This window comes from Beta vulgaris, chromosome 8, assembly GCF_026745355.1.
Source record: "Beta vulgaris subsp. vulgaris cultivar EL10 chromosome 8, EL10.2, whole genome shotgun sequence".
Taxonomy (NCBI): domain Eukaryota; kingdom Viridiplantae; phylum Streptophyta; class Magnoliopsida; order Caryophyllales; family Amaranthaceae; genus Beta; species Beta vulgaris.
Window position 1 is genome coordinate 29,688,737 of NC_079209.1, and position 27,970 is coordinate 29,716,706.

A 27,970-nucleotide genomic window follows, 5' to 3' on the forward strand; every position below is an offset into this window, starting at 1 on the left:
AAAGAAGAAGCTAACAAACTAACTGAAAATATCAGTAACAAACTTAACAAACTTATAACTACTTGTAACTGATTATGCTGAGCTGGCAAAGTTAGTTATCATCAGGTGGCTGTGGTTGTGGCTGCTGCTGATGATTTGTCATTTCATCACATTCTGTGATGTTATATTTAACAAATACTTATAAAAGACCCATAACTCCATTCAAGTCATCCTAGAAGATCTTCATGGCCTATGCAACATAATCTCTCATCTCAAGAAAAGTATCCCTTTTTTGTTTCTTTCACCTTTCCTCTTTCTTCCTTCCTTTCTAACATTGACTCTAACGGCATTTGAAAACTTAATAGCGTTTCTTAAACGCCTTCAACCATCAATTAGATGATTATTTCTTTTTTCTACCATTATTTTAAAATTATATTTCTCCTAAAGTATTACAATTATAGCACTTGATGTGGTTCTAACACATCTCCAAGATGAACTAGCACCTCGTATAAATGATACAAATCTTTATCAAATAACAAATAAAGTGAAGTATGAGAACCATTTGAAAATGGACTTTTAACAGAAAAATCTACAGAAAACAAAAGGAGTAGTTTGTTTGTTCACTTCTACAATAAAATCTTAATAATCTATCAAAGAATGAATATAATTATTAGTTGATTGAACGTTCACAATCTTCTATTAATATTCAACCAACGTTAATTATCTAATGAATTTAACAACCATCATGCACCTTGTTTAAGCAAACAAGAAGTGGGCTAACATTTGCTGCTTCCCGTGGAGAGCACATTTTCTATTCGTCTCAATTGTGTTAGTTAAGCTCAGAAAATTCCAGCTTAGAAGAGCCTAGCCTTATCCCCAAGGATCCTATTTAGATATATACCTCGCCACAATCTCCTATATCGGCATATCTTAACAAGTTATTAGATAGCTATATATCTCTGCCACAATCTTCTATGTCCGTAATATCTTAACAATAAATGTTCTCTTGAGTGTACTAGATCTACCGACGTTGGGTCCTCAATCCATACAACTGTGTACAAAAATATTGAGCCAAATAAGGAAAGGAAAATTTACAAACGAAGAATCACATCTCATCCAAAGCAGGAAAGGAGCCTGATAGAAATTTTCATGTCATTTTCAATGCACAGCACATTTTATAATTTTATATCCTATATGGTGAACTACATGATGAACATACATTAATAGATAGAAAAACAAACTAGTATGAGCAGGCAAACACGAGCTGCAGAGAACGTTGCAGAGTACTGTGATGCATCAACCTTTAACTTGTTACCGTTGAATTATAGGGTAAATCAACTGGGAATGCAAACAGCTCAAATCCTATGCCAATCGGGAGCTCAGATCACAAGAACTGAACATAACTTGGAAGACGAAAATAGACAAAATGGTATTAGGATCAAAGTAGAAGGCTGGGCTGCTTCCTGATCAACTTCTTCAGTGCAATCTGGTCAACTCCTCCACTCTCTTGCTAAGTTCCTCTATTGAAACACCCATTGCCTTTGATATCTCTTCCATACGACTACGACTGAGATCGAGGAAAGATTCAATCAGATCTCCATCGAGGAAGTTTCTTGCATCTACTGTTTTCTTCTCATTATAAAATGACCGCCAATGTTCATGACTCAGTCCTCCTACACCTTTTATAACCTTTCTCAAACTTGACTGCAGTTTTTCCAGGAAAATGTACTGGTCATGTGGAAGGGAAGCAATGACCCCTATTACGCCATTAACAGTTCCAAAGATAACAGTTGGTATTTGACCAATATCAGAGTCCGGCAACCGCATAACAAGAGAGCCATGGCGAAAACGATTGATGAATTCTCCAAGGTGGTATTCCCCAACCACTTCAAGACGTGCACGCTCCTCATCAGTGGCACCTTCGCTGTTTTTTCTCACGGTGAACAGATTGAAATTATTTTCTGCACCAAGATATATATCATCATCAAGAATCTCTACAGCCGACATCCAATTAGCATTGTAGTCCCGTGCACGCTCTTCAATTGCACCTTCCTCATGCTGCCATCAAGGAAGAATTAATGATTTCAAATTGCTACTGGTAAAGAATAAAACAATGCACAATTCAGAAAACATGCATGCATACATACACACACACACATACATGGAGAGATATAATACATTCCAAGATAATTTTCCCAGCTCCTTACCTTATATATTAGCAGAGAGATTGATTTCATCAAGTCCCCAACAACAATGAAATCACCACGAGTCTGCACATACAAGGCAAGAATGTGCCCATGGTGTCCACACTCAGACTGTAACTCATGAGATCCATCGTCCCGAAGCATCCACTTATAAAGCTGAATTTTCTGATTGATGGCAGCAAGCAGCTTGCCATTGAAAGCATTAAGCGAGTAAACAGCACCTTTAGTTTCCTTCTCTGCAATGAGTTGCAGCTTTCCATCCTCCACGATGAAAACCAGAATTCTTCCCTACATCATTTGGATGATAAAATGTTAATAACTATTCAAGGGATTCAAAGATCAGAGGGAGATTCCAGAAAAATATGCACAGATGAAAGGGACTCCTAATTTCATAATTTTACAAGATCCCTCCTGCCAAATAAGAACCCTTCATTCCGTTCATGCCACATACTGACACATGGATGGCTGGACAACTAAAAACAGTACAAGGGGAGCAACCTTCAGTAGTTGCAATCCTCACAAGAAAGGTAAGGCACAAAAAGACTTGGGCCTTCCATTACAAGATGCCCAAGATATCTCTTTATATTTTTCACTCATGCCATATGTTACCTGAAGACAGATAAATGAAAATCCATGACAAATTATCTGTACCTTGGTCGGCTCATTTTCTTCCGGTAAAACGTATGCAGTCCCAACACAATAGTAAACATTGCTGTCATCTGAGAATGAGCAACTCAGTATTGAGCAACCACATTCATAAGTATCAAGTGGATAAGTTGATATGATCTCAAAACTTTGGCCATCTAACAAGCGCACAAAATGCATTTCTGATTCCTCTGCACTAGCTTGGTTGTACTTCAAACTACAAATAGCAAAAGTGCGAGTTTGTTCCTGGTGGCAGATACGTCGAGCATGCTCGCCAAGAGGGATAGACCGAATATGAAGCTTCTGAATATCATCAATGGTGCCAATTGTAAGTTCACCTTCTTTTGCAATTGCAAGGCTGTAGATAGAGTGAAAAGAATGTTACCACAAAAAACACAAAATTTGGATATCCTACAGAACAATAGATGGTCACAGATTGGCCAATGGCCCGATATCAAACACGCGCAAGCAGGTATTATTCAGAAAGCATATGTCTCCTTAATTTCTACATGCTTCTCATTTGAAATAGTGTTTATGGGAACAAATCATGTATTACAATTGGAAGCTACTTAATTGCTGAAGAGAGTGACTAAAGTGATGCATATAAAAGCAACACCAACAAAGGCAAACAGAAAGAAGAAACAAGGCATAAGAATTTGTGAGACTCATGAGTCATGACCTCATCGCCCATGATCTTAATGCATTTCCCCTTCACAAAGAACTAGCAATATTCAGATCAAAGATTAATTGCATAATTTTAGCGAATAAGTATACTTCTATTTTCCATTGAGTAAACAGCACAAACAAAACCTTTTATTTTCTACAACATTTTTTGCTGATCTAGTAAAAAGAATAATAGCACATACAAGTCCTGGTAATATCAAAGAAATAAAATTTTAATAAATTATATAAGCATATTCAATTATAATGGTAATACTAAAAAAAGAAAAATTTAATAACAGATATAGGCATATTCACTTAAAAGAAATGAATTAAACAGAATCAAATGCGGAAAAAGGCTGGCTTGCATTTGAGTACAACTGTCAGCACTAGAAAAGCTGACTAGCTTAAGTACAAAGACAGGTCAACTTCTCGGAATAAAAATAAAATCAGTAACTCAGAGGAAGTGTAATTCTATGTAGTTGAGGTTCCAGATAGATTGTGACTGAAAAAAGGTAAACGCAGCTCATGCTAGACAATCTAATTCTTGCACAACGACCATAGACTAGATACGTGATATGGCACCATTAATTCAATTTTGAAAAAACAACAGAGAAGGTCAATTAAAATCACTCATTTCAAATGCTGAACATAAATTAGCTAATAAGTTGTAAGCATCGAAAAATTAGATCACAAAGACAGCAATTATATCTAAGTTGTCAACACGACTGCAAAGATAGAATCACTGAATCAACAATTCAGCATGGTGCTACAGTGGCATTACATTCCCTTACTGACAACGAAGTTGGCAGAGATATCCTGCCCAGCAAATTTTTAAAATGACATTATCACTAACAAAACTATGAAGCATCACATGTTTACTTCAATATACCAACCCGCACAACGAATGGACAGGCAATTTTTCACAAAATATCAATCTCCTTTCTATCACAGGACCAGGAATCATAAATTTACCACAAACGTATGAATATCAGCTATACCTGTCAGGGAAAGCCGCTGAATTAAAAGGGCACATATGACTGACTTCCTTAAGGTTGACATTACTGTAAAGTAACTTTTTGTTGCTGCTGTATATAACAGTTGGTCGATCAGAGGCTGCAAATACATGAGTAGCATTCTTGGAGGAGAATGTCCTAAGTGTAATAGGCTGTGTACCCAGTGATACCTTCTTCCTGTCGGTCAGTTCACCAGTACCCATGTTCAATATGAAGTTCAGAAGATGGCCATCTCCAAGAGCACACAGTAAATAAGATATCTGAAAACAAGGAATTAGAATGTTGGAATCAAGTATATATAATATATAGCACCAAATCATGCTGTCACAACAACCAAAACAGAGACATTAGCAAATGATACTTATGTCTAGCAGCACATGATTTCTAGTATCAGACCATATTGTTTTTATAAATGGGCTTTAATGATACTCGGAACCTCCTATATTTTTTCACAAAATAGCACGAAGCAGTATATATTCCAAGTATAACAAATATTCTATAGAAAATAAAGTCCCAAAACTCTATAATTATGACTTAATCTTTTCCAATTTGACCATTCACACTTTTTGATGGCCATCAACCAGGCCATTAACAACTGCAAGATGCTGTTTTCCTGCTTCTGTATTACTGCAATTGTTACCACAATCATGACCATACTTCTCAGATTTAAAACATCTCGGATTGAATACTTCTTTGAAAAGATACAGTTTTGTATACTTTTCAATATCTGCCCATGTCCAGTCCAATTGTTAAGACCAGTGTCACATAATTCCCTAATCTCCCCGCAAATTGCGATCCGAAAAAAGAGAATCATGGTCGTGTTCGCCTATTTTTTACCCATTTTGGGCGAACCGCGAACTGAAAAAACGAATTACATAACGTATTATGTGACACTGTGTTAGACCAAACTGTTGTCCTCATACTAGCATCTTCAGAGATTTGATGCAACTATATGAAAGTTAAACATCTAGATACTACCTCTGTTTTTATTTAGTTGCAACGTTTTGACTTTCACGCTTGCCAATGTATAATTTCAAATCGTTTTATCTCTAATTGTATGTAAGTAAAAATTATAAAAATTTGATATTATGAAAGCTTACATCGAAACGAATCAAACAAGACCCCACATGACTACATTTTGTTTAACATATAAATCAATAAATGTGGTCAAATAAGAGAACATGAATAGTGCAATTTGTCAAACGTTGCAACTAAAAGAGAATGGAGGTAGTATTATTACAAAGTATCAAGTCAAAATTAATCAAACCTCGCTAAAAAGCACCCAACATCAAAGTGTTCTGATGAAACTTTTCGTTCTATTATCTGCATGTTCTATGCTAGATATATACAACACCATCAACAAGAAACCAAAAACCTGAGAATCTAAACAGTTTGCAATAAAGTAAAATGAACACAGAGATACTATGCCTCATAGTCATGTTCCAGAACAAAATCGAAGCAAACAGATTCACTATTATCATAGAGATTTCAACACCCTTCACTGAATCAGAGTTGGACAAAATGAACACGAGTTGCATGAATATGGACTCATACAAGCATGCTGAACTACTTACCCCTTCAAAAGAGCATAGAAGAACAGAGCGAGGAATTATCTCTCCTCCCAGATTCTCCTTGGTGATTAGATTAAGATCTGGAAGCGAAAATATCCTAACACTTATATCTGTCCACATTCCAACAGCAGCTAGCTGACTATAATTTGGATTTTGACCGATTGGATTTATGTCAAGAGATGATATCTCATACTCCAATTGTGCATGTTTCACTTCTGTCAAAACTCCATCACCAATTTCCAAGTAAACAAGATGCCCACCACCAGTGGCAAGTAGAACCTGCAAAAGCATGTGGTCTCAAGCAGATCAGAGATTAAGGGTCTTTAGATGGGGAACAATATACTGCACATTGACCTCTGCTTTGATTCTATCCAGATTTGAATAGAAATTTTTACATTGTTGGCAACAAGATATAATTACTTGAGCGGGGTAAAGGGCAAATATTGCTTGCAGCACAAGGCAATGACTACTGAGGATTGAATACTGAGAATTAATTTTTTGCATTTTCCCAAGATCATTAGAATATTATTGTTTACCAGTTTCTTCTCTTCCATTAACAGAAACATCAAATAACTGCCTTCAGAACTCATAAATGAACAAGGAACCTGAGATTACAACAGTATGAAGATCCATTGGGAAACATTGAAATAAGCAGATGAAAGGGAAAATTTTAAGACATTACCTGAGAGGCATTAGCAGTAGCAACATTCACAGAATATCCTGTTGGGGCTTTCCACTCATGTCGTAGTTCTCTAGATATTGAGCTGACCAGTCTAACTGAGCCTGAAGTGACCTGCCAGAATATTCAGCAACCAACATTAAGTACACTACAAAAGAAGTACCAAGAATGTTAGGGAAAAGAACCTACATTTAATTATGGAATGGAGAAGGGGGAAGTGGGAAGGGGGGTGAGGAGAAAACACCAGAAGCTCACACCAATTAGTTGTATCCTGACAATATGATTCAGCAAAAAGCTGGATCGTAAATTTTTTTTCTTAATTAGTATCCATTCATAGTCCCTGGTGGGGAGATCCAAACTCAGGTCCAGGTGTATTGATTAGGAGTAAGAGCGTAATAGTGGTTGCATTTGCATATGCATTTTCCATCAAAAGTTCAGCTATCCTAATAACCAAAAAAAAAAACCCCCCGAATTGAATGATCCTGTATTAAGGGTTAGATTAGCAAAAGGTATGGGGTATAATTATTATGGGGAGCCCGCATGGCCGATTGATCTTTTATATATTTTTCATGTAGTAATTTTTAGGTACTATTGTGTGTAACGTAGGCTTAGCGGTTTTAAAACCACCAATGATTGGTGAGCCGGCGGATAATTTGCAACTCCTTCGGAAATATTACCCGAATGGTATTTTCTTTTCCAGTATTTCAAGTACTACATACAGTACCAACCAACTAAGTTATTAGGCGTTCTTTTTATGATTACCGTCCCTTCGGATTAATACTAGTTCCTATTTAGAGGATGTTAATTAATTCCAAACTCCATTTTGTCGTCTAGTAGCTACAACTGTCTTTTAGGTTGGTACCGTAGTCATGGTGTCAAAATAAGACCGCATCGTATTTTATCGCCCGTGTCGTAAAGGGTTTTAAAACACCGAACCGATAACATCCGCATCGTACAGGTGTAAAAATACCGCGTTTTAGGGGGTTATAAGAGATATCTCACGGTCTAAGGCGATATTTGGCGGTACGACAGAAACCGCATTTTCAAACCATGACCATAGTGGCCCTTTGGTTAGGTATAAATGCTTTAAGAATTAATAATTGGACCTTAGCAAAGGCCTAATTTATCACAATGGCTGTAAAAATGTCAAACCACCAATCCAACTCGGCAATAGGTAAACCATTTACTTATATGGAGTTTTTTAGTGTCCTTGGAGGAGCATAAAACAATAATTCTCACATTGATTTCTCTTATGTATAGTTGAAAAAAGTTATATTCTTGAACCGTATTTTCTACAACCTTCTCTTTTGGATCACAAAGCATTATTTCATAAGATCCACTTATGGTTTTGATCTTCTCTGTAGATCATAAAATATGCTAATACAACTAAAATATAAATAGGTAGTTTAGATGTTGATGCAAATTCAAGAAACAAAAAAAATATAAAAATAGAGTAAAAAGAACAGAATCATAAGACAGACAACAGATGGAGAGGTGAGGATGCAAAAGGCAAAGGACCTACTTGCACCAGTTGGTTGTACAAAGCATCATGGCAGAACAAAGTCTGCACTTGTGAGTCAAACCCTTCAATTTCTGTTTCTTCCAGTTCATCCTCAAGATTCATAGCTAGAATCCTGGTCTCGCTGATGAAGCTAACAACCAAGAAAGTATCATATACATCATCAGTTGAAGACCTCAAGGACCACATTCCCTTGATGCCTTGAAGCTCTACTGATGCCTAAACAGATTACTCCAGAAATCAGTACAGTTACAAAAGAGGCAAATATAAATTAGAATAAGCATCCAAGAAGAGTAAGAAAAAGATAGACCTGTTCATTTATCCCAATACCGTTACGGACAATACGAAGAGAACCATCCTTGTAGGCCCCGGAGCAAGTTACAACCTGGCCTTGACCTTGCCTCTCAAGGTCAACCACACAAAAGTCTACAATCGGGCCCAAATTGACATATCTTTCCAAGACTTCTACATATGATCCTTTTGCATCTGGTTGTAGATTTAATTTTATAAGCTGCAATAGAATCACTCCCAAGGATCAAAATTTATAAAGACCATAAGATCTGTCAAACCAAACATGCATAAAGTGCAGATTTAACCTAACGCCTTGTATTGTCTCCCTGATCATGTCTTGCCTTGCGGAATCGTCATACAAGTAAAGTTTGATTGACAGATTAATTGAGGAAAGATAAACATTGGGTAGAATCCCATAAAATAAACTACCAACTTTAGTTTACTACTTCAATGATTTCCCGGCATCTTTTTTTTGTACCTCTTTATCCAAAATTCCAAATGGGCAATACTCCTACGCATCCTTCAATGTTATTCTTTCTACTTTAGAAAATATGCTTTTTCAGTTGTACTTGAAAAAAATTGTGGCCAATAACACTTGTTTTTGTTCTTTCTTCCTCATATTAGTACTTCATTATTCACTTTTATCTATTACCTCCATTCGTGATATTATCACTTGTATATATTCACTCTACCAAATTAAAAATCTTGGTGGAAGATGTAGCATGTTAGCATGTTGTTGGCGCTCTTTGTCTGGACAGGACAGGTTATAATGTCAGAATGAGGAGATGACATCAAAATGCATCTGTGAAGAGCAGTTTCCAGAGCTTTCAGGTCGACATCATTTCCTGAACAACTTCTCAACAGATTGCACACAGATATACGGTGCACTTAGCACACTACCATCTAGACTATTATAGCTCCAAAAAGTCAGATGTCCTTTTTATCAAAAAGCCAACCAATGTGTTCGAAAATAATAATTGTTTATACATTTCCATTGAACTAATATGATAAAATCACATTATTACTAAGTTTGAAGAGTTTGAATGGACAGCCTATTCCATGTTTAACAAATAATTGTTACAATGTACATGAAACAAAAGCATAACAGCTTGAGAACAAGGTATTATAAACAAAAGTGGGTAACATAATTTCATGCAGCACAAGTTGCGGATTTCATCATTTCCCTTTTCTTTTTTGTAATTTGTACTTTTTTTTGGAGGGGTAGAAAAGAGCGCAAATAAGTACATGCACCCAAGTGCATATAAAGCATGGTGCACCCTTTTCTAAACTACGTCGTTTTATCATTTTTAGAGTCTATAATTTTAAAAAAATACTGTTAGTTGCTTCCTTAAATTTTACAACTAAAGATTCATTTTTCAAATTTATATTTAAAAGGTATATGTTCTTTTACCTTAAGTGTAGATGTTCATTTACTATATATTCTTTTCATTATAACCTTTGTTCTTTTATAAATATAAATTTACACGTTCTTTAATTTTGAGTCGTGTATTCTTTTTAAAGTATAAAAAAATTGTTAGAAAAAAATTCGTGTTCTTTTATATAAATGATATGTTCTTTTTGGGTCCACAATGAGCATTGCGCACCCTAGTGCATAATCCACGCTTTGAGAAAAGAGGGGAACAAAAACAAAGCATAAGCATAAGCATGTCGATTTAAAAGGTGTTGAACTATGTCTTGAATAAATTATCTAGCGCTAGGATTAACGAAGCACGGGGGTCTCGCTATAATTAACTTCTATTTTTTGTAATTTGTACTCTTTCCTAAACCTAATAAAATAGTTTCTTCTATGAATGTGGACGTAGCTAACACATAGCTAGTAAACCACGTTAATTTTTATGTCAATTGTTCATTAATTGTTTGTTTCGTTAATTGCATCAGTCACAACAACAGGAAAATCCCTAGAATGGATAACCACCATGAATTTGAGAAATATCCTTAATTCATGTACTTTATATATTGAATTGGAATAGGGTAGATAGCTAAATAAAATCTATAAAAATATAAAAAATATATATAAAAAAAAGTGAAGTTCTAATTAATTTATTGGGTTTTAGGTGGCCGAACATTTTATTGTTTTGCCTAACATATACAAGAACTAGAAGCACACTTCTCCAGTAACCTTCACCCCTTCCCCATTCCCTAAACAAATGAGGGGAAAATTAACCCCTTTTTCCGCCTCTTTGGTTTAACAGAAAACAAAGGGAGAAGATAATTAAAGCCAAAATCATAATTTGTAAACTGAGAACTTATTACACCATAATATTGGTATCTAATATTCCAAAATCAGTAAATTCCCAACAAAAACAAGCAAAAAGACAAATGTGAAATTAAGATTCTCCCATAGTCAAGCACATTGACCATACCAGTGTTACCTAATTCCCTACTTCCCCCGCGAATCACGAATTGAGAAAAGCAAATTATGGTCGGTTTTGGTTCATTTTTGGCTCATTTTGGGCAAATTGGCGAATTCAAAAGGCGAATTAGATAGCGAATTAGGTAACACTGGACCATACCTGTGAATCTCCATAACTTGAGCCAATATAAACAAACGCATTATCCAGGTATGATATTGTAGATGCAATAGATGTGTCTCCCAAAAGCTCGATTTTCAGCCCAGTAACTCTGACAGACCAAGCAAATTACACACATTACTTGAGGACCACAAAATCAGTATGTTAAAAACATAAAAAATAGAAAAAAGTTCACATAGCTTAGAAATGATGGATGAAGAAGTTGTAATATTATTCTACTACAGTGTGGAGGATGGTTGCTCATTCAGAGTGTGTTAGACTTGCACATTTCTTAGGGTAGGGCACCAGGGCTTGCAGTTGTCAAGAGTTCAACCTCCTTCTTTACATAAGTGTACTTGAAAACAAAATTTGATCTTAGAGACGCACACAGGTTTTTTTTTGTTTTTTTTTCAAAGAATTTATAAAAATTAGTTGAACAGCTCCTGAAGTAGCAGAATTATCATCAAATAGGCAGTTGCTTGAAGTATAAGATAGATAATTTGTCAGAGGAAAGGTCCGTATAATATAAAATATTAGGAAAAGAGAATCATGCTGAAAATTGTGAGTTATTCCAGTTTACTGTAGTACTTTAGGGAGTGAATCAGGCCCCTCAAATGCCTTGATATTCTGTTTCATTTTATGCAACTTCCCAATCATCTATCAAAAGTCCATCTTAAGTTCTTAATTATTTACATTATATTGTCCCTGCTATGGCAGTTCATAGCATGATGCTTCTCTGATATTGAAATTCGTCTGCGACGTGGATCTTTGAGTACAGCCTAAAGAAAATGAAAGATGCATAGATAGCTTAGAGAAGAAGGATGAAAGATAATGTGATTGCTAAATCATTAAAGCCGATTATCTCGATAATTTTCTACAATATAGAGAAAGGAACAAACTAGCAGGTCTTTTAGGGATAACATGTTTAAGCAACTCAATCTTATACATTCTTTCTTCTAAGGCTTTTGTAATTTGTTTGTATCATTGGAGTGAAGCACTTGACTTTGAGTGGCATTTCTCCTTTCTCCATTTTGTGGATGGGATCATTTATGATTTATCTTCAGGGCATGTTTCTTTTCATCTCTTGCCCTCCTTTTGTGTTCCATGTGTTGAATTTAAGGGCTTCATGTTAAAGATGTTCAGGTATACTCTTCAACTCTTAAAACACGAGAACAACAAACGCAAAAATCGAAAAACTCCAACCACCCCTCTCACCAGAGGAAACAGAAAGGAACAGACAGAAAATGACAAGTAAACAAGTCATGTTGCATCAAGGAAATGCAGCATTCTAGTAAACCCAAAAGATGTCGTAGTGCTTTTGTTTGGTGGGGGGGAGGAATCCTATACGCTACCCTTCTCATTTGGAAGGTTCTATTTGTTCAACTACGTTTTTCGAAATTTGGTAGATTGATTGTCCTTTCATTATCAATTTCTCCTTTCTCCCTCTCCTCCCACCAAACCTATCATCGTAATCACCTCCCTTTCATCATGGAAGCAACTTATACCCTATTTTGCCAATGTCCTCATATTGCTAGCCTCTTCTTAAACCATGTAATAGGGACTCACCATCAAAATTACTCAAAAGAAAGAAACACCTAACTTCAATATGAATGAGAAGCGGGATGGGGTGGCTATCAAAATGTGTTAGGTGGGAAAAAGATTATGGTGTAATGTTTTTGCCTTTTGGAAGGTCATAATGTAAAATTAGCCAATATTAGAAGGATACCATCTAAAAATAAAAATTAGTCTATCACACAGATTTGTCAAAAAATGAGGGTACCATGTAAAATTCCTCTTTATTGCGTTAAAAAAAAAGGGTCAAATTATCACATCAGTATCAGCGCCAAGGTCATATAAGCCAAAATTGACGCCGGATATAACTTTCTTCCTACCGAACTTAACTTAAACTCGTGCTTAAGCAGCAACGAAATACTTTAGACCTAATTTGTACTATGTTTTCCCCCTCTTTCTCCCTGTATATGAGATAAGGGCAGCAAAAACCTTAATGATAATGCGTGTGAATAAAGAATCTAATAAAGGGTCAAAAGGGGCAAAAAGGGAAATAAGAGGTGGTTAACGGATATGTATTGATTGAAATAAAATCACACATAAAAGCTAAATCTGGCACAAATTCGATGCCAGAGCAAATTATTATAATGATGTGTCCAAGAGTCCCTATTTTTTATAGACTCTTCATTTTTAATACCAATCGGGTATGTTAGCCCAAAAAATGATAGTTGAGTAGAGCCCTTGTTCTATAGTAAATTACTAATATATCAAAGACTCTTCATTTTGTATACCAATCGGGTAAGTTAGCCCGAAATCTGATAGTTGAGTGAAAGCAGTGCAGCTATTAGCCTGCACAATAATGCTGCCAGGTCCATAATTGGTTCAAAGAACCTTATTTTTATAATAACTATATTGAATCACAAATGTTGTACAACGAAAATAAATCATCGCCATCATCAAAACTCTTTATCGCAGCTAATAATGGTGGTGATGCCTTGGTTTTAAAGTACAACCTTTGTGATTCAATGAATACCATTCGTTGTTGAATATACGATCACAATATGTTATGAATAAAAAGAAGGTTTACAACGATTCTGAACTAAGCATTTCTCCATGTGCAAGGAGCATATCACCCGGTCCTAACTTTAGAGGGTCTAAACATTGAGATGCAATATATCTTTATTTCTTATTCAAAAGCCTATTTATTTGTTGCAAGAAAGTCATCTCCCTCTCTCACATTAGGATTGCAGCTGAAATTCTGAACCGCAATAATATTGCCATTTCCTCGTTAATTAATCTGTATCTTTCTCAGAAATCTCTCCAGTTCCCTTTTACAATTGTTCTTTACTCTAGAAAATCTCTCATCCAGATACTGCCAGTCCTTGCAAGAAGTTCCATAAATAATATAGCTTTCACAACTATATCACGGAAATAATGTTAGACTTCTATCTTCCTTTTTTACGGTCCCTGTTTTATACCTAGTACAAGCCTCCTAAATGTTTGAGATATAGAAAGATGTAATTATCATATGATAACAATAAAAAAAAAGCTACAACTCACTTCTCCTTTTCATGAGTGATAACCAGCAGATGCAGAAGTCCAGCATGATCACCAAGCAGATACCGAGAACCATCAGCATCCACCCTTCCATAGGCTCTTGTAATAGACTGAAACCATCCAAGACAAAAATTTACACGTTGCCAACTCCTTTAACTATAAAAATGCAAATCTTTTACTTTTTTTGGCATAGGAGATGAGATGATGTGCTATTTTGCCTCATTTGTATCGAAGAATGTAGATGGTGTGATGCTATGAATCCATAGTAAGGGGAGCGGATATTAGGTAGTACAATTAGTAGTATCTCGAGGAGAAAACAGTTAGTTAGAGGAGTAATACTATAAAAAAAAGAAAACAATAGGAAGGAATTTCATGTTAAATATTGATTAGAATAGTGGTGAACTTTTAAGAATTCATTTGGGAGAGAATCAAGCATCTTGAAAGCCTGAATATCATCACATTTGCAAATTTAACTCTTACTAATCAACCAGAGTTCAATTTCTTCCCTTCATTTTTCCATTTCAGCACTATAATCTGTCCAGGCTAAGTGAGTTCTTTGCATGTGACTAAGCATGCCCTTTAAAACTTACAGGTCTGATGGGGATTGCTTTAAATGCAGTAGCACTGCAGTATACAATCGTCTCCTCCCCCACAATGATAACTCCACAAAGTGGTGGTGGAACTGGTATAAGCAAATCAGCCCCATTATCAAGATTATTCTGGGACCATGGACCCTCAATAAAATCTTTATCCTTCAATGAAACCTCATACGTTTTGACGTGACGAGCATCTTTATTATCCTGCAGAAGAACACAAATCCATCAGTGCTAGTTGAGAAAGACTGACAGCCAAATGCAAAGTTGAGAGAGAGATCCAGCGCAAGGTAAAAAACAAAGTAAAAAAGCAGCCCCAACTTTTATGTAACGTCACTGGTGCAAACTTTTTTTTCCTTTTTTTTGCACGAAGTGGCTATATTTCTTAATTTCTTTTGTACAGAGCAAAACTTAGAGCACCTGATAAAGAACTACAATTGTAGGTCTTGAGCAGCCATAGAGAAACTTTATATCAAGCACTTGAAGCTCCTCAAGCCTGTACAAGGGCACAAAGTTGTAAATATACATTAATTGAAGATAATCAATGGAGTATCCAGACATAAATACATTAACAAATATATGCTCGTAAAGTAAGAATTGCAGGCCAAGCCATGCTGATTGTCAATTTTGGGCCGACTAACTGGTTGAGACAGGGTCCCCCCTTCTGAAAAATCATCCACACAATGTTCATGGTGTAATCAAGCTAGAGAAAATGTAGATTTGCAGACAAGAGAGCCACAAAAAAACCTTCATAAGCAGAAAGAAAAAGCAGACATGGAAGCTTTTCAGCCGAACATACAATGAGAGGTACAAAAGGAGAACGTCAACTAAAAGTTACAAAATGAACATAAAAGAACATCAAAAACAGGTCATTCTCCACCAAAAATAGTCAGTATTTAGGCGCCTATTTCAGTCAGCCACAAGGAATTTTGCAAGAGTGCAGAAGTCTTAGTTTTTATTTCAACCATCCCAGGTGTTCAACAAGGATAGGGAAGAAAAGCTAGAGCTGGGTCTAGCAGAAAAGGTTTCCAAACACTATTTTCATTGACAAAGACCAATGCATAGATAAAGTATAATTAAAGCAGAATTACAGTCAATGCTCATAGAAGAGACAAATGATCTTGCAGATGCCACATGCAGATGCACAATATAATTCAGAAAAATCCTTCAACAAAAGTGATCTCCCTAATAGTCATATAGTTAGATACCGGATATTAAATGCTTCTTTCAGCTGTCCTTTGTTATCAAATGGGATGACCTGTAATCAGTACCAATAACATTAGCATTAACAGTCAATTCCAGAATTAGGTTGGCAACCCTCTTAAGCATAAGTTAGAAATCCACTGATGGATGAATGTGAAATCAAAACTGTCCACACACCTTGAATAACCCGTCATATAAATGGAGCCCAATCAACCTGCAATCAGGATCAATGATGCCAATCTATAAACAGGACCAACCCCTCCAAGGGGTAAAAGTATGAGAAGAGCTTCAATAATTCAGTGAAACAAGAAAATGAGCATTGTTACTCATTCTTTTGTTTTCTAGGAGCAAAGGGGAAAGAAAACTATTATTAGCCAGCTCACCTGACCATTGTCAGTTGGACGGCCAATGCGATCTGAAACATCCCCCATTGCTCTGCAGCACAAAGCTTTTAGCAATTTTATTGAAAAATATCAAACTTATTTCAATAAAAGTTTTAGCGAGACTGATGTCAGCAAGAGATAAGTTGAAACTTCAGGTTTCTCTATTTTAATACAAAGAACTCTCATAAGTTACTCCAAAGCTAAAAGTGTAAAGGTCGTTTGTAAAGAACAGACGGGGGCCAAAATCTAATCACATTTGGACTTGATCCCCTTGTAAAAGTGTACACAGCTACAATATTAAAATAAATGAGAAGATGTGAGTTACCAAGCATATTGTAGGACTTGGATTTCTTTGCTACATGAGTGAAGCTTTCAAGGCAAGATGGCTCTAAAGGTTTCCGCATGAAGATGAGGTGTTGTGGAAGCAAGTCAAAAGATCAGATATAGTGCAGATAAAATAGGGTGGAGCTTGAACATCTCTTTCCCCCACAGAGCAAGCATGTGGATTTGTGGAATTCCACTTTCAAGGGGTTGCATAATTCAAGCATCTCCATTTTATATGGCAATAGGGGTAGGACACGAAAAAATAGAAAAAGGAAAAAAAACTAAAAATACAAATAAAGAAGGATGTAACTACCTCATTAATTAAATTAAAAGGATAAAAAAGGTACAACAAAAAGAAAACTGTGAAAATTTACAACACAGTCAGTTATTTACCTCTCAACTAAATTTTTGAAAAAATTTAAAGATCCCTCATTTAGTAGGATACACTGATTAAAAATTTAAAAATCCCTGATTTATTAGATGTAATTAGCAATTAATTTAATTTTCTACATATTTCGCACGCATCGTGTGCGTTATGGCTAGTTCAATCATGGTGTCAAAACAAGGCTGCATTGTATCGTATCACCCATGTCGTAAAGATTTTCAAATCTACCGAACCGATATTACCCGCATCGTAAAGGTGTAAAAAAATTGTGTTTTAGGCCGGATCTAGGGATATCTCATGGTTCAAGCAGATATTTGGCGGTACGATAACCGCATCATCCCCATTCCTGCATTGCGATCGTGACCGACATCGTATTTTCGAACTACGAGTTCAATTAGTATCAAAGTATGAAGTGCTAGGAAAAGTTAGAATGATATGACGTGCTGAAAAAATTTCAGAAAGCTCAATTTCCATATCTCGTCAGAACTGCTTTACTTAAGCATGCTCCTTTGGATAGGTACTAACATGGAATGGTGATGAAAAGCCCCTGAATGTATCTTTCTTGAGACTTGCTAATGATAGGTAGGAAGATTCAGTCTTAAGGCTATTGGAGTATCTTTCTCTTGAAAAGGTCAACCCCAAGGGACATTCTAGCAGCATGAAAAGAGAGCTTCTCTATGATCTAGAGTATCTTGAGAGAAATTTCTCACGAATTTTTCCTTTAATGATATTGCAGCATGAAGCTCCTTCGAACGAGGAGAGATTTATTCTTGAAAACCAATGTAGTTTATGTCATAGGAAGGAAGAGTGTTAATATCAATTACTCTACATTCCTTGGTTACTTTCACTTTAGAACCTATCCTTAGCCTTGTTTGGGATGAATTGGGTGCACCCTTGTTATACCAAAGTTCTTGTGCTTGGAAAAGAAAGAAGAAAAAAGTTGGGTTACAGAAACGTGGAGAACAGTTCACGAGCAATACAGTGATCTAAAAGAAACCAGTGAGTTTTATTTGAGGGTGGAACTCGCTGCCTCAAGAGTTTTAGGTTCATATACTGAGGTTGTTGTATAGCTAGAGTCTAGTGTTAAGTTTCAAGCAGCACATGACTTTTTATTTTGTCAATAAATTAATACATGATAGCTTGAGGGCATGCGTGACACCTTAGTTACCTCCCTGATGTCTATTTGGTATTTTAGTTTTTAACATCTCTTCATTACTCATCAAATACAGATATATAGATATATATTTATATATATACACACTCACACAAGGATTAAAAGTCGAAAGTGATTGGTTATCTGACTACAAATAGGAGCACTTACATCAGAGTATAGTTTCCAGCGACATAAAACCAATGAAACAAGCACAATATATGTCATGAAGGACATAAAGCTAATTGCAGCATTATATTCTCAGGAAGGAAGTGCATGCTGCAGACAGGCTAGATCAGGACGTATAAAAACAGTAATTCTGAACAAAACAATCTGAATAGAATAAGACCTGGTGACGAGCTCTGCTGTCTCAGGATCCCATTGAAGAACACAAAATTTGTATCTTTCTGTTGCAATGAACAAGAAATCTTGTGCTTCACCCTGTAGACACAAGAAAACATCTAGTCAAGGAGAAAGATTATGAAAGTTGCATTATCTACATCCTCCATTCTATTTCTATTGCAACAATTGAGTTTTTACACTATTCATTCACCACCATTTCACTATCTATTGTGATTTTCACGTAAGGAAAAAAATAGTCGTGAGAGATTTTGTTAGTTTTTTCCCGGTATACGTTCAAAATATGAAAGTTTTATACTATTTACTAAAAAGTAATTAAGGATATTAAGAGTTAAAGTTGTGCATTGACAAGCATGAAAACTCAATTGTTGCAATAGAAAAAGAACGGAGGAAGTATATAACAGATAAAGTTGACGATGTCCAGTGTTGCAATTCTTCCATTATCTAAATAGCTTTACTCACATGAGGTCGAAAAAGTTCCAGTGTTGCAATTCTACCATATATTGGAACGTCCAGCATTGGCTTCAAGGAGATAAAAAGAAGAGACATTAACATCACATGAAAACTACAATTGGAGATGACACAATAAAAAGGATTTCATGAAATGGCTAAAAGACACATGATCATCTAATGACGGAACACAATGACCCTTCTTACAGAGTCTTTCTCGCCCATAACGAGTCAATGATCATATAAAAACTTCCTGCGTTTTCTTTTAGTTTGTACCATATTAACCTGACACTATTCAGATACTTCATTTTAACCCTCTTATTGTATGACAAGGAAAAACATAGTCATATGGGATCTTGTTAGATTTATCCCAGAATATATTTTCATAATATCAACTTCTATAATGATTACTTATACATAATTAAAGATAAGGAAAATAGGAGTGATAACCTAAACTATAAGTTGGTGCAATAATAACCTGATCTAAATTAATTGGATAGTGTAACGTAATATATTCAATTTAGTGCAGTCAGTATCTTAAACAGATGTGTGGCATTATACTGTAATATATATAATTTTTTTTTCTCTTTTCCTTATCCTCCCTCTCCCTTTCTTTCTCCTCCTCCCCACCTTCACCACCACAACACCCATCCCCGCCACATCCCAATTAAACACTACCACAACCCAAAGTGCAACAGATTTTGGCGGAGGAGAAGCAAGCTTTAGAACCATACCACCCTGCTCTGACTGCCCGACAATGCCTCTCCCCCACCTTAAGCCAGCCAACCCCTCCTCCAGCCTACACCAGTGCTTCCTTCACCATCTCCAATGAATGGGGTGATAAATCTGAACCGGACCATGAGCAAGAGGTGGCAGGGGCAGTGAGGACAGTCATGGGGAATGATGCGGGTGTGAGTAGGGGATTTGTTGGAGAGTGGGTAGGAGGTGGTGGGTACTCCTAAGGTGGTGGTTGTGGTGTTTGAAATGTAGTGGGGATGGGTGTTGTGGGGAGGGTAATGGTGGAAGGTGGAGAGAGAAAGGAAAGGATGGATATTGTTTGCAACGAATTCAAAATTTTATTGATCCAATTAATTTAGGTCAGGTTATTCCTCGCACCACACCTATGGTTGGGTCATTCACGTTAATTTTCCGTTAAAGTTGTCAAGGTTCAAAGCTTTGTGTTGACAAATGTGCCAAGTCCTATGGGTACAACTAAAAAAGACAAAGTATTTATCTAAGAGTAGGGCACTCTCTTTGTGTTCCAGAGTGTACAACATTCTAATTTGGCAGACATATTGAGGCTACTTTACATTTTAATAAGCATCATGAAAAACCTTTCTACCTCTTTTCTTTCTGGAGCTAGGAACGGCCTACAAACTACTTAATATTCAATAAAATGTGTCCTCCGCCCCCTCTTCAGTTCTTCACTTTGAAAAAGGGAGGCGTTCTTGCTGTTACCTACTCCATCCATATAATTTTGGTTGTAACATTTCGAATTATGCACTATTTACATATGAACCTTGTTTGGAATATTATTAGTCATATATATAAACCTTGTTGGATTTATCTCAGTGTAATAGTCAAACTTGTGTGGGCAAGCTTGGAAGTCAAAATGGTGCAACTAAAATAACATAGGGAGCAATAGGTTTACCAGAAATGTGCCATTCATAGGCAAACAAGAGGACAAGATCAATCTACCTCAGTGCAAGGCATCATCATTGTTGCAGATTAGACTCAAGAGCATATTTATCTCAATTAACCCACTAAATTTCTTCACCCTTGTAGATTTTTATCCTATGCCCACATCTTAAAGTTATGTACGCAATTTATGATACAAGGGTCCAACTGATTAACATTACAGCAAGAGATATGTACCAGCTAAATCACCAAACTCTGACCTTAGGTACTTAGCCTCCTTCATCGTAGTTGGAAGCTTACTTGTAAAAAGCGCGCCCACGAGGTGAGTATAGGTAGGAGTGTGCAGCTTTGGACCGGGACCGGAATTCAGATTGGAACCTGACCAGACTGAAATGGACCGGACTGAAATGGACCGGACCGGAAAATTCCGTTCCGGTCTATAAACATTTATGATTCCTGGTTTCCGGTCTGGTCCGGACCAGTGGACTGGAGTTTCTATTTTTCTTAACTAAAAAACATATATATGGGTTAAAAAAAGTTTAGAAGTAAGAAATCTAAAGCCTCATCTTTATTGCCTTTAGGATTATTGCTTTTGGAAGTAGTATATGGTACATCTGAGTTAAAAAAGTTTAAAAGAACATCTGAGTTAAAAAAGTTTAAAAGAACTTTCAAATTTAGACTTACCTTGGTTTTAATTTAGATATTTCGAGCAAAAGCCCTTTATTAATTGTAGTGAATCTCATCAATTCAAACCCTGATAAAAAAATCCTTAATTTGGGAGAAAAACCCTAGTTCAAGAATTGGTGGCAATTGATGGCCGCCAACTCATTAGAGGTGACAGAGGATGCCAACGAGCCAACCACCATCATCCCCGACACCATATCTCTGACGGCCCACGAATGGCGACGACAGTCTTTCTTCGATCTTCTCTCCTTTTTTTGTCTCTTCTCTTCTTTGATCTTTTCTCTTCTTTTTTCTCTTATCTTCTCTTCTTGGATCTTTTGTGTTCTCTTCTTCGATGATCTTTTCTTCTTCTAATCATTTTCTTGAGCTTCTATCACATAATCTTCTATCTTTAGATGAGCTTTGAATCTAACTTTTATTTTTCCTATTCTTTTAAAGTTGAATGGTGTATTATTGAAGTAGAATGGATACCCACTCCCCTTACCAATTGACCCCACTGTTGTCCTTTGTGTGCAATATTTTTCCTTTTCTCTATAGAAATGTCATTTTTTATATTATTATCAATTTGTAAAGCCATATTTATTTTACTTTGAAATGAGAGTCATCTATTAAAATTTTAATACCACATATGCTAAATAATGATAATAAAAAGTGTGCCTCGCTTACATACGTGCGCCTTAAGCCTTAGCATCGGTGCGCCTTGTGCCTTTAAAAGCTAAGGTTGGAAGGCAGCTAAAAATTGACAACATGGACCCAAGGGTTTCCTCTTTTACAACTAGTGAATCTTTGTCCAGTGAGATTCACACTTCATAGAAATCTTTGATTAGGGCATTGGATAGACTGATGAATCACACACCTAATACTATCTAGGTTCCCCAATTTCCCTTCTAAGGAGATTTGCCAATTGAGAGCACCAATTTAGACTTCTTGTTTGCATAGGCGAAGGTCGAAGATAAAGTGAGGATGTGGTGCTTGAAAGGAGAAAATTCAGTCTAGCAAGTCAGAGATGCTTATTTGGAGATAAGAAAAAATGTGTAGGTCACCTCCCACTCTTTGTCCTTGGGTGTTTTCATCTTTCTCCTAAACACTTACCCTATTAAGGAAAAGTAAGGTACAGCTTATCAAAGCCAAAGAAAAGTGGATTAAAGGAGGTAAAAATTAATAATTCCAAACTCTGAACCTAAATCAGCCAGCATTGGAAGCATGAAACTACTCCCTCTTAAGTGTGTTCCCATGTAAAACCATGTGGTCAACTTAATCTAAGGATAAAACTCAGCTTTTGAATGGCAAACTTCCAAGTTCCAACAACTTGGTGACAACAGAAATTAGGTTTCCATGCGAAACTCACCAAGAAAAGTTATTTATATGATCCCAAGATATCAGAACTTACATCCCCATCTTATGGAAAACTCTTACCCAAGGAAAAGGTCTTTTGTTCTTCGGGAAATTTACTCAATGAGATAAGCCCCTTGAGCTTACTAGCGATGCAAAAGTCTTAATCAAGAACAAATAGCATATTCGGCAAGGTGAAACTCAGGATGATTGTATGCAAATAAAAGATTTATTCTCCATATTTTGAGCACATATTGCATGCAAATAGTTTTGGGGACTTGGAGAAGATAGCATACCTGAAGACCTTGAGGAGTTAATAAGTGAATCTCAATTCTGGTGCATTTTCTGAAATAAGGAAATATTATCAGTAACACAAGCATAAGATGCATTATATTTTCAATCACAATTAGTTAATTGCTTTTCTACTTGACAACCAATATAGTAGTCCAATATTCAAAATATCATATATTAAAGGTCTATAAACCATTATCATCAAGAAGATGTGGAACAAAGCAATTGGTCCAGCACCACCTCACAAAACATGTCAGACCAAACTAGCCAAACCGAAATCATTGACCACTTTTTTTCACAGGAAGTGCACACACATCACGATTTCATATACTCAAAATATCATATATTAAAGGTCTATAGTAGTCCAATATTCAAAATATCATATATTAAAGGTCTATAAACCATTATCATCAAGAAGAATGTGGAACAAAGCAATTGGTCCAGCACCACCTCACAAAACATGTCAGACCAAACTAGCCAAACCGAAATCATTGACCACTTTTTTTCACAGGAAGTGCACACACATCAGGAATGCATATACTTCGGCTATGTTTAGTTCACCTGACTGAACTGATGTGTACTTATTTTTTCTTATCTAATCTGATTTATAAGATCTTATCTTTTATAAAATATATTATTACTGTTATATTATTACTTTGTAATTCATTATTATGCATTACATTATAATATCTTATTTATAGCATTACTATTATTATCATTTTATTTCTATAACAACTTTTACACAACTTTTATTAATAATAATAATTATTATTATTATCATTATTATAATAACAACAATAATTATAATCATAATAATAATAATTATATAACCCAAGTCATTAACTTATAAGAGCACTTATAAAATGTTTCACACTCACCTTAAAAAAAAAATGTTTATAGTATTACTATTATTATCATTTTATTTCTATAACAACTTTTACACAACTTTTATTAATAATAATAATTATTATTATTATCATTATTATAATAACAACAACAATAACTATAATCATAATACTCCCTCCGTTTCATATTAATCTACACACTTTGACATTTTACACTATTCACAAATTACACTTTGACTCTTGTTTGTGATTTATACGTGAATAAAAACATAGTCATGTGGGATCTTGTTAGATTCGTCTTAATATGTATTTCATTAATATATACTTTTTATAATTTTTACAAATACAAAACTAAATATATATGTCTTCAAAGTTTTACATTGGCATGCGTGAAAAGTGTAAGTGTGTAGATTAAAATGAAACGGAGGGAGTAATAATAATTATTACTAAAATAATTATATAACCCAAGTCATTAATTTATAAGAGTACTTATAAAATGTTTCACACTTTCCCTTAAAAAAATGTTTCACACTTGAGAAGTCGGCACACTCAACTCTTTTTTTTTCATATAAAATAAAATAAGATATACAAACAACTATGACTTGCGCAAGAAAGAAATGGATAGCGTGCAACTTCAAATAGCTAGAGAGATTTGGAATTCGCTAGGAAGAGGTATACCGGATCTAAATTTATAATTTGTATTTCGCACTTAGCTTATTTTGAAATGTAATCCGAACTTAGTAATTTCGTTGTCATGAATTTGAGCTATCATAGATTGGGTCCGTTTCGCGAAATAGCTTATAATGGAAACATAGATTGGCCATCGCGGCGTGAAATTTTTAAATAAAGTTCACACAAGTAGCATTTTAACCTTGTTTTTCCTCTATTTTACTTCCTATACAATATTATGTCCAAAATTGTAATAAATACAATATTTGGGGTACTTAAGATGATATTTGAACATAAAATTTTGTACAAAAGCTCGTTCATAAGTAAAATGGAAAATGAAAGATATTCATGAAAAACAAGGAGCGATTTAAAAGATAAACGATAGAAGAAAATGAGGTAGAAAATTTGGAAACGTATCCATTGGTGTTGTTTTTATCCATTTTCGATTGATGGTAGGAGGGAACGGAGTTGCAGAGGACACAGGTTGAAGGAGGAAGAGGAACCGATCGAAAAGTTGAAGTGAAGAGGAAGAAGATGAACATAATTGGTGTGCCAACTTGGTGAGAGAAAACGTGGGTTTCTTTCAACTCACATGTTCTTACTTTTTCAAATAAAAAAATTGGTGGGCCAAGGAGCTTTATCATCTTTCTCTTTTTATGAGTCGTCACGTGATATGTTATCATCTAAAGATTTTTTTGCAATATTATAGTTCTTTCTTCTCAATACATACCTAATTATTTAAGACCAAAGTACCCTTTGCTATTCCCTTATATATGACATGGTGTAATTAGTGAGTAAGTCCTTGTAATATTTTGGAATTTGGATATGAATGAAAATCTGATTTTTGTGAATTATAAGTAAAATTAATTATTATTATATTGTAAAAAATTAATTTCGCATACCCGTACCCGTGTCCAAATTCCGGAAAGAGTCCCCGTGTCCTGATTTTTTGGATATGCCGTACCGGACACTCAAATCCGTACCCATTTTCGACACTCCTAGGCCCTAGCCGAGTCCAGGTAACATAGGTGTCAAGTATTTTGAACAAAGGAAGTATATCAATAGATAAGTGCCTAAATAGCTAAAACGATATCTCCTCCTTCATATAAGAAAAATGTTCACAAGAGCATGGCCAATAGAGTTTACTAACAATAGGTCTCACATTCTCTAATTTTTATATGATGCTTCAAAGTCGCTTTCCTAGTAGCAGTAGGAAATTATCTCAAGATTACATGACAAAAGCACCACCAAAGATTAGAAGATAACCTCCCCCCAAAAAAAATGATTACAATTCTACATTCATTATAACTAAATTAATATTGTATAATATGATAATGACATTAGTTTGGGGTTCCAATTACACAAATCCATATTGTTAGGCTTTTGGCTAGGTACAACATCATTCACGAGATATGCAGCCAACACTTCTCACACATAAATCATCCTTACGTTTGAGCAATCTCTAATTAGAAACACAATAATCCAAGATCAATAAAGGGGTAGGGGAGGAAAATGATAATTTAATAAAAAAAAATATAAACATAAATATAAAAAAGCAGAAAGAACATTCTTGACCAAGTTGCCAATCTAATCTCAATTGAGAGACTTAAAGTTTTAAGTACAATTGGTAGATCCTTCTTAAGTCACTATATATAACTTATAACTAAAATTTCTATTTGAAATTCTAAGACATGTTCCCAACTTCCCAACCAGTCACCTAGAGAATGAAAAACATTTGAGTTTATTCTTGGCAGACAACATCACCCAAAACATGGCATATAAGTTCTGCTCTCCTCAAAGACACAAAAACGCCAACCAACAAGGAACATAAGCTTGAAGCTAATCACTTAAGTTGTGGTCCACTGTACCCAGCACAACCTGGATCGCAATAACTAACAGGTAACCGCTATAATCAGTGCCTCGTTCTTCTCCCCACAGTCGGGTAACATTTGCTACATAGTTCTGATAACTCATAATCAACAATATAAATCATTTCACTAAGGACGTTGAAGATAGGCACGTCAATTCCATAAACTCTCCATTACTCGAACTATGTAAGAGCATCTTAGATATGTCAATCATAAACCACTACTCCACAGTCATAAGAAAGGTGACAATCTATAACGAAAAACCCAACACAGTCCATTGAAGAAGCTGAGTACTCACTCACAAGTCACAATTCTAAAGTCCAAGTACCAAATTGGACTAAGTGAATCATCAACAAGTATGAGAAATCAATAGAAAACCCATATACCATTTCTCGGTCATCCCAAGTGTAACGCTCCAACATATCCCTTAATTCAAAAAATTAAAAAGCCTTCTTAAACTTACCGCTCCCTTAAAAAGTAGGGTAAACAAAAACATAATAGATAGCGATAATAAACAGTGAGACGGTCTTATGGTATTTTAATTTGTATGTGAATCCAATAAAACCATATACGAATTGAAACTATAAACCCTAAGAAGAATAAAAAGCAAGATAGAGAATATACGCCACAATAAGATTGAGCTCTTGAGGGCTGGTGAAATTGCCGACACAGGAATGCGTGACATTGGTAGGCTTGTGAGCGGTGACGACGTAGTTCCATACGCTCATCTTTCTCTGAGTGTGCGCGCGATTTCTTCTGCTTCAGCTCTCTTTTCACACTCTCTTTCTCTCTCCTCTTCTAAGGAGCTGCTGGAAATGAGAAATCTCTTGTTTTGTTTTGGTTTTGGTTTTGGTTTTAGTTTTTTGCGGGATGTTGAGGAGCTAAGAAGATACTAACCCAGGCCCAGCATCTATTCCTAATCTCTATGGGTTTCAAAGGGTTAAAGAAAGAGGATATGGAAAAGAATGTAAAACCTAATTAATTAAGAAATAAAAAGATAAAAAGAAGAACTATAATAAGAAAACAATGATCGTATAGTCCGTTTTTTTTCATCTTATCTGTGAGTCTAGTTTTTTCTAGGACGTGTAATGAAAGCAAAATACTATCCTCGTAGTGACTTTCTCAACGCGTCTCTAGGCTATTAATGTAGTTTTTCGTGGAGAAGTATTTGGAGCTTGAAAGCATAGATGAAAGAAGACATGTTGTGGCGTGTGGGTAATGGCATGGATATCAACATTTGGAGTGAGCCGTGGGCAGCCGATGATGATGGGCTGTTTATTACTTCATTACCGCAAGACAGTGTTACTAAGGTGAACCAACTCATCGAAACAAATGGTATTGAGTGGAACGTTGAGTTAGTTGATGAAATTTTTAGTGAAAGGGATAGAATAGTGGAGGGCAACCTTTGAATAGTGGGACAAGCTCGAAGATCTGGAGCCCTCCACCTGTTAACACCCGCAAAATTAATTTTGATGCCAGCCTTGTTGTGGATGGATGGGTTGGACTTGGGGTCGTTGCTAGAGACTCGAATCGTGATGTAATTTTTCGCTGCTATTCGTCGTTTGCATGCCTACTGGACTCCTGAAATTGCGGAGGCCAAGACTCTTGAGATGTGCGTGAGATTGGGCAAATAA

General features: G+C 35.7%; 1 protein-coding gene across 2 annotated transcripts; it reads right to left on the minus strand.

Moving 5' to 3' along the window:
• Window positions 1-1,069: 1,069 nt before the first annotated feature.
• On the minus strand, window positions 1,070-27,198 carry LOC104901181 (DNA damage-binding protein 1). Of its 2 annotated transcripts, none has more exons than XM_010688731.4 (19): window positions 26,961-27,197; window positions 22,960-23,008; window positions 19,022-19,081; window positions 18,549-18,640; window positions 16,341-16,392; window positions 16,135-16,197; window positions 15,963-16,012; window positions 15,175-15,250; window positions 14,752-14,961; window positions 14,165-14,271; window positions 11,099-11,207; window positions 8,584-8,784; window positions 8,277-8,492; window positions 6,758-6,868; window positions 6,079-6,354; window positions 4,490-4,764; window positions 2,835-3,186; window positions 2,187-2,471; window positions 1,070-2,037 (listed from the first exon to the last, which is right to left on the minus strand). In XM_010688731.4, exons 1-19 carry the CDS (start codon window positions 27,062-27,064, stop codon window positions 1,456-1,458), a joined length of 3,270 nt encoding a protein of 1,089 aa, XP_010687033.1. In that variant the 5' UTR covers window positions 27,065-27,197; the 3' UTR covers window positions 1,070-1,455. The 2 variants fall into 2 exon arrangements, with proteins under 2 accessions (XP_010687033.1, XP_048490723.1); XM_048634766.2 differs by having other exon boundaries at window positions 1,936-2,074; window positions 26,961-27,198.
• Between the last annotated feature and the right edge of the window lie 772 nt (window positions 27,199-27,970).